Genomic DNA, 8198 nt, shown 5'->3' with positions numbered 1-8198 from the left:
GCACCCTCGCTAACACTACAGAGTGTGTCATGCCACATAAGAATATTATCATGTGAACTCATCTCTTTATAAGGTGCTCATAAGTTTTATCTTCAATCGATGCGGGACAAGCTCTCTCATTTTTTTATACCCATGTGGGTTATCTTTGCTTCTTTCCTACACCAATATGGGACAACCCACTTTTCTTGTTCTTCAATATGGGATGCCTCCACAATCATATATTTATATTTTCCATTACTTATTTTGGAGAATTTGTAGATATTACTAAGTTGTTAAATTTGAACCAAAATATTTTGGATGTTACATACCATCAACACTTTCTTGACAACTAGTATGACATTGTGATTTTCAAATCTTTTCGATAGATAAGGATTTGAGGTTGAGTGAGACAAATTTCTTGTAATTAGGGGTGTTAGTGGTTCGGTTTGATGCGATTTTGGGCTAAAACTTATTGTTGGATTTTTGAAACCGTTCGATTTGGTTTTTCGGTTTCGATTTTTTGGTTATCTTGTTGGTTTTGACTCGGTTTTGGATTTTTCGGTTTTTGCCATTTGAGCTTTTAATTAGGCCCAAAAGAGTGTTTGCCGAAAATAATGAATTTAAGCATAAATAATTTTGTTAATTGTTAATTAACAGACTCTTATACATTTGACCAAAACAATTTTAGTTACATATTTATTAATAACTTATAAATTACTTAAAATAAAAAATAAAAATATAAAAATCTAGAAATTCGGTTCGGTTTTTCGGTTTTAATTACATGCAAAATCAAAACCGAACCATTAGTTCAGTTTTTACAAAAACATATAACCAAACCGTCTGTTTTGGTTTTGGTTTAGTTTTTTCGATTTGGATTTTTTGGGTTTTATAGTTTCGGATCACTTTTTCGATTTTTTTTGCACACCTTCACCAGCAATAAACATTGTGGCATATATGTTACCAACATTGGCACATTGTAATGTTAAAGGGGCTAGAATGACAAAATAATAAAACAAAGAAAGAATGTTCTTTAAAGAATACAAAGAGGCAATGGCTTCTACTTTTGACTCTATCTTAACCCTACCCCACCTCCAACCCCTGATTGAGACAGTAGCATTCTTTCTAAATGTACATGTATGCATACATTAATTGTGTACATACAACCTTTATTCTCTTCATGTGCTTTTGATACTATTTACCCATCTGTTTAATATATTTTTTCCCTAATATTTTTTTTCTTGACTTAGTAAAAACAATACCTAAAGTGGGCCCCACCCAACACCCCCCAGTCGTCACCACAACCACCGTCCACCGCCCTACCCCGGGCCCACCGAATCATCATCAAACTCGTATCATCACACAAAGATCCGTATAATATTAATATACCATTTTTAAAAGAAAAAAAAATAAAAATCAAATCTTTTTTTTGTGGGTTCATTTTCTTTCCTCATATTCCATTCACATTTCACAAAAATACCCAAAAAGTCTTTTTTTTTGTTCTTCAATTCTCATCTATTTAGGTTACAGATTCTTGCAAAACACCAAATAACACACCCTTTTGGTAGGTTTTGATTTTGATTGTTATATGTTTTTTAGAATATTTTAATGTTTTGGGGGCATATAATTGTCCCCATCTTGTTCAATCATTGATCTTTCTTGATTTATTTATTCAATTATATATAATATACTGTTTGGATTGTTTGTTTATTAATTAAAGATTTGTGTGTTTTTTCAGGTTTGACTTTTGATGCTCAAAAGCCTTGATCTTTAATCCAACCAGATCTATCAAAGGTACACTCCTATCTGCTTTTGTTTGTGTCTCTTGAAATTACACTTGATTTTCAAGATTCTTGAAAAACTTATATTGTGTAATATTGTTGTAATATTGTAATTATAGATATAGGATTAGCTGTACATATATGGTACATATCATCTTGGTTATAAATAGATAGTTTGACTAGTCAACAATGGATGGGGAGGCTAATTCTTGGATTAGAAGAACAAAATTTTCACATACAGTTTGCCATAGATTAGATTCTGCAAGAATAGCCTCCTTTCTAACCGATGTCGAACCAATTCGGCTCTCGGGTATGAAAACAAGACCCAACCCGAAACCCGCCGAAATTCAGACAAACCCGGTTACCAACAAGTTTAGAACGGTCACACCGCCCCCAAAAACCCGTCTTCCCGAGACGTTTAAGGAGGCACGGTCCGACACTAAGCGGTTCTCGACCCCACACCCTCAACGGGTGGAAACCGAGAAAGGGTATAATGGGAAGAAAATGTTTCAAAGAAACATGACGAGTGTGGTTGATTCAAGGTCGCCTCGTGATGGTGTCAGTCCGCTTAAGCATTTTAATTCGTTGAGGGTTAGTGATAAACGGAAGATGAAACGGGATTACTCGTGGTCAAAGTTGTTTGACCATGGTGGCGGGAAAGTTAGCTCAGTTGAAACGGTTGATGATTATATAGTTGATCTTTCAAAGCTGTTTCTTGGTCATAGATTTGCTCACGGTGCGAATAGTCAACTGTATCATGGAATATATAAAGATGAAGCGGTTGCGGTTAAGATAATTAGGGTTCCAGATGATGACAAAAATGAAGAATTAATACTTCGACTTGAGAATCAGTTTACACGAGAAATAAATCTTTTGTCGCGTCTCCACCATCAAAATGTCATTAAGGTAATAAGGTATTTTGCTATTTATTTTTGTCCCAGAAAGTTCTAAAAAATCTTCTGTTGTGTATTTGTTTAGATGCGTTAGAATAGCTGGTTTTGAGTTTTGAGTTCTAAGGGTCTTAAACGGGTCCAAAGTAGGTCGAACCTGGAGAAAATGAAACATTTTAACACGAACCCGAAAATCGTGTCATGACACATGAATCCCTGCATGACACGATTTTTTATGGGTTGACACGAAAACAGGCTGTTCAACCAGAATTATTTTTAGCTTATTAATGCTCTAAAATTATGAATTGTGAAAAAAACTTCGAATGTAGTGTAAAATAATTGCGTTTAAATTTTGGCATAAAATGGTGGGTTAATTTAATTTGTGGAGTAAAACTTATATTAAAAAGTAACTATAAAAATAAACGGGGCAAAACACGAATCTGCTAGGTCGGCTTGAACACTAAATGTGCCTCCGGGCTTGACCTAAACTGATTTGAACCCGTTTAGACTAAACCCAAACCGGAAAATTTGACTGTGCCCAATAAATGTGTCAAGACATACGAACCCCATCATGAAACGGGTTTTCACGGGCACGCGAACATGACCTGTTTAACCAGAAAATTTTATTTTAGCAAGTTAATGCTCAAAAGTCAACTTACAAATTGTAAACAAAAACTCCAAATGCATATAGGATAATTACGTATATAATATAAAACATGATGCTAACTTTTTTATTTTTATCTTTTTTTATTTTCGCACAAAATACCCAGTTAGTTTAAGCTATGAAGTACCAAAATATTTTATTTTTTAGTTAATTAATACTCATAAAATTATAAATTGAGAATGAAAAACCAAGTAGATAAAAGAAGTACGTTTAAATATATAAATGATGCTAATTTGCTTTTAGCTATTAGATTGTGGCATAAAATACCCTTTTAGTGTTAGCTATGAAGTAAAACTTATTTTAAGAAAAAAACTACAAAATATACGGGTCAACAGGTCAACACGCGAACTTGCCAGGTTCAATAAACATGTCTGCAGATTTGACCTAAACTGACTTGAACCTGTTTAGACTAATCCCAAACCTGTAAATTGCGTCTTAACTATTGTGATCATACGGTTACAATAATCAACCTATATCTAAATCTATAATTTTCTCTGCAAAATAACTGAATTATTTTTAAATATTTATGTGGTGCTAGTTCGTGGCGGCATGTAGACAACCCCGGGTATACTGCATTATCACCGAGTACCTTTCGGAAGGCTCGTTGCGAGCATACTTGCATAAGCTCGAAGACTGCACGGAAAAAGAGAAAGAATATCTTCCATTGCAAAAGCTTATCAAGATGGCTTTAGACATCACACGCGGAATGGAATACATCCATTCACAAGGCGTTATTCATCGGGATCTAAAACCCGAAAACGTATTAATAAACAGAGATTTTCAGCTCAAAATTGCTGATTTTGGGATCGGTTGTGAGGAGGTGGATTGTGATTTTTTGGCCGATGATCCAGGAACGTACCGTTGGATGGCCCCCGAGATGATTAAACGGAAATCGTATGGTCGGAAAGTTGATGTTTACGGGTTTGGGCTTATTTTGTGGGAGATGGTGGCTGGGACGATCCCGTATAATGATATGACTCCTATTCAAGCTGCGTTTGCGGTAGTTCATAAGGTACTACATTTATTTTCTTGCTCGGTTTATCTTTAGTTATAACTAGGGGTGTAAACGAGTGCTTGACCTTGGCATGTTTCGAGCTCTATGTCTGAAGAATGAGCTCTGCTAATTAATAATTTTCAAGCTTAAGCTCAGCTTGTTTATTATTATTATTATTATTATTATTAAATGTTTAATTGTTTTATTTATGTATATACATAGACATACGTAAAACTATTTTTTAGGGGTGCGTGGGTTAGTTTTGGGCTCAAACTGAACCAACAACCGAAAATTTGGTTTTTTAGTTTTTGAAAATTGTTCGGTTTTGTTTTTTTGGTTTGGGTTCAGTTTTGTTTCTTTCTTTTTACCGTTTGGGCTTGAAGCTTTTGGGACGAAAAAAAGAAGTTAGCCTAAAATAATAAATTTGGGCTTCCATCTTTTTGTTATATTATTATTATTTGATTTTGGGCCTAAAATATTTGGGTTCACTATTCATTAACTTCTTATAAATTACTTATTCAAAACTAAAAATGAAATCTATAAATGTGGTTTGTTTTTTTGGTTTTAGTTGCATGCAACACCAAAACTGAAACGAAAATTTGGTTGTTACAAAGACAATAAACCAAACTATTTGGTTTTCGTTTTGCTTGCGCTAATTTTGGTCTGTTTTTTGTGGTTTCATGCATTGATGCACACCCCTACTATTTGTATATATTTATAAGAAATTTTTTTCAACGAAATATATATCATTTAGTTATTTATCAGTCTTATTATAATAATTTTTATTGTATAACCATATATCTATTCCATAAAATAAAATATGTAATGTTATATTTTAGAACTCCAAAAGAGTTAAGAACTTCTAGGAACTCATAACAACCAAACATTTTTTTAATTTTTCATATATTAACATTGTTTGAGATTAGTTTTACCATATTTTATATATAATTTTTTTGTTACACATATTAATCACAAGTTTACATATGTGTAAAACTAATGTAATAACAAATTTACATATATGTAAAAAAACACCTAGATGTGTGTAAAAACTAATATTCATAATTTTTTTACACTCAAATAACATTAGCATACAATTTTTTTTACAAAAAAACGTTAATTTATAAGAGTTCCTTTAAGTTCTTAAATATATATAATTTAAGAGTTCTGTAATGATACTCATCCTATATATATATATATATATATATATATATATATATATATACGGCTTGTAAGGCTATTCAGGTTCTCGTGTTAAACAAGCTGCAATTTAGGCTCGAGCTCATTCAAGCTCAGCTCGGCTCGTCCCATTCTTTAAATCTCGTGTAGCTCAAAGCAGCCTATCTTGTTCACACTCCTAATTTTAAATTATTTATTTTGGCGTTTCAGAATCTCAGGCCATCTATCCCGGATAACTGTCCTTCGGCAATGAAAGCATTAATCGAGCAATGCTGGTCTACAAATCCCGACAAGAGGCCCGAATTCTGGCAGGTGGTGAAAGTATTAGAGGAGTTTGAAACTTTAATCGCACGCGATGGGAACTTGGATCTTCACCCGGGTTTAGATAACAAAAAAGGGCTTCGTCATTGGATGCAAAAGCTCGGGCCTCAGTATCAGCAATATCAACTCAACACACCCACACCTAAACCGAGGTTTTCATAGAACTTTATGAGTGTTAGGTGATGATGTAAGTAACGAAACGGGATTTTCACACCGTTTAGTCGTTTCACATGTGAATGATTAGCTTTTATCGACACGATGTTGTTGAAGACGGTTCTTTATAGGAAACCGTCAAACCGAACACATATTTTGTTCATATCATATTGCTTGTTTTTGTTCATGTTGTGCTGGTAGTGAAATGGAGTTTCTTGAAATCAATTGTATATAAAGTCATAATTACATATGAAAGTAATTAAAAGATACATAATTTTTCTTTCTTCAAAAAACAATGAGGGGATTAATTTTTTGTATGTTGTTTTCTAATTCAATTTTATTTATATCCTTTTAGCATGTTTATTATTTAGTTTCTCAAACAATGTAAAGTGTTGATAAATCAAAAACTTGAATAGAAATTAGCCTTTGATCGGGCCGGTTGGTTGTTATAAAATCATTTATATTATATTATTATGCTCATATCTAGAAATGAACAAAAAACGGGGCTGGAAATTGGTACCGAAATCGATTTTGGTTCCGGTTAAAAAGAACCTGGTTTGGACACGACCCGACCCGACCGGACCCGGACCAACTGTAGGTTTGTAATAGGTTTCCGTTATAACCCCGCTTCAACCTAAAGTTGGTTTGGGCCCAGATTCTTGATTTGTGGACCTCTATCAGCAACTGCAAGTGCATATATCTCAAATTATTTAGGACAAAAGTTTGTTCTACACACATGGACTATAATCTTTAAGAAAAGTAGATAAAGCCCATCTACGTTTAAGACAAAAATGTTACTGTGCTGTCGGTATTCTTCCTTTTTTTCTTCTCTAAATTTTCATTAAAAACATGAGCTTTAATGATTTTCTTTTTTTAAAGTTTAGTATGTTTGATTAGTTTTTCATGTAAGCAATAGAAAACATGATAAATATTAAACCTATGAACCTGTTACAGCACGGAAAGTAATACCGCAACAGAGAAGGATGAAGCTGACATGGTTGTCAGCTTGGTCGAGTTCCCCTTTATGATGTATAGTTAAGGATGGTGTTAGGGTTCTTGAGAGGAACCCGAGTTAGGTGAAAGGAGGCACACAAAATAATAATGTGTGTATGATTAAGTTATGATGTTAATATTCATCTCTCTCTATATACACTCAATGGGAAACCCTTTATTAGTTAATTATAGGTAATATGGTTCATCAACAATTACCAAACTAATATATAATAAGGTATAGTTAATATTTTGATCATTTATAGTATAAATGATTATAATGGCCATACATAAATATATATTATTATATATTATTCTTACATTCTCCCACTTGGCCGAGTAATCATTTATTATAAGTATTAGATAAGCCTGATCAGGAGTTAACACTCGTTTTAGCTTTAAACTTAAACTGGAGCAGAGAAATACAGTCATTGAATTGAACATCAGCTCAAGACCCCCATTAATCATACTGCAGTCCTTATTTAAAACCTAAGTAGTTATGATCAAAATTTTCAAGTAAGCCCTTCAAACGTTTGATTTGTATAATAATTTGTCTATATGTAATTATGCATGCAGAACATATTAAGAGACATACAAAATCAAAAGTGATGAGGAAAATTAATAGTTAATCATTCATAGTACGATATGCAGTTGTATGTGGTCATCAATAAACCCCTTATGATTATAAGCGCTTTCATAATACTTATGAGTAATAGACCTTTAATTATAGGATCCTTAATCATATCATGAATGTATTCAATATGAAAATTTAGATTCATCAGTTCGTCCATAAACGAATAATTAATTTCATATCAAAATGCAGCACCTCTCAAACTGTTACTGTTTGAGAAAACATGGTAGCTGAATTTATTACAATAAGTCTTCAATATATAATATATATGGAGTTTAATAAAACTTATGAGTCCACTAATAAATGTTCAACAACATTTATTGACAACAGCGTCGTAATTAATCAACATATTATGTCATTATGACTTAGGTCGTTGTTATCAGTTAATTATGACTCCTCCATGAGATAGATTTGTCTACTGACATAAGAATATATCCCGAAAATTACATTTTCTTATCTCTAAATATGACAAAGTTTAGAGTAATCTACCGGTTTGAATTCTCACTTCTTCTTTTAAATTATGTCTTTCGTTTCTTTTAAATACATCTTAGTACTCTTTTAGATGCTTCACATTAATCTAGACATATCTAGTTTGTTGCAATTTTGAGTAATATCTAAACGA

The 8198-nt window shown here is 32.8% G+C and overlaps 1 protein-coding gene across 3 annotated transcripts; it reads left to right on the top strand.

Moving 5' to 3' along the window:
* Positions 1–1378: 1378 nt before the first annotated feature.
* On the top strand, positions 1379–6142 carry LOC143572318 (serine/threonine/tyrosine-protein kinase HT1-like). 3 transcript variants are annotated; one of them, XM_077057509.1, is made up of 5 exons: positions 1379–1540; positions 1715–1770; positions 1877–2663; positions 3850–4323; positions 5692–6142. In XM_077057509.1, exons 3-5 carry the CDS (start codon positions 1947–1949, stop codon positions 5962–5964), a joined length of 1464 nt encoding a protein of 487 aa, XP_076913624.1. In that variant the 5' UTR covers positions 1379–1540; positions 1715–1770; positions 1877–1946; the 3' UTR covers positions 5965–6142. The 3 variants fall into 3 exon arrangements, with proteins under 3 accessions (XP_076913624.1, XP_076913625.1, XP_076913626.1); XM_077057510.1 differs by lacking the exon at positions 1379–1540 and having other exon boundaries at positions 1731–1770; positions 1883–2663; XM_077057511.1 differs by lacking the exon at positions 1379–1540 and having other exon boundaries at positions 1749–1770; positions 1889–2663.
* The last annotated feature ends 2056 nt before the right edge of the window (positions 6143–8198 follow it).

This window comes from Bidens hawaiensis, unplaced genomic scaffold (genome assembly GCF_021521415.1).
Source record: "Bidens hawaiensis isolate Kalapana, Puna unplaced genomic scaffold, B.hawaiensis_p1.1 tig00025800_1, whole genome shotgun sequence".
Taxonomy (NCBI): Eukaryota; Viridiplantae; Streptophyta; class Magnoliopsida; order Asterales; family Asteraceae; genus Bidens; species Bidens hawaiensis.
The sequence above is the reverse complement of the archived record's forward strand: the minus strand, read 5'-3'. Positions and strand labels throughout refer to the sequence as shown.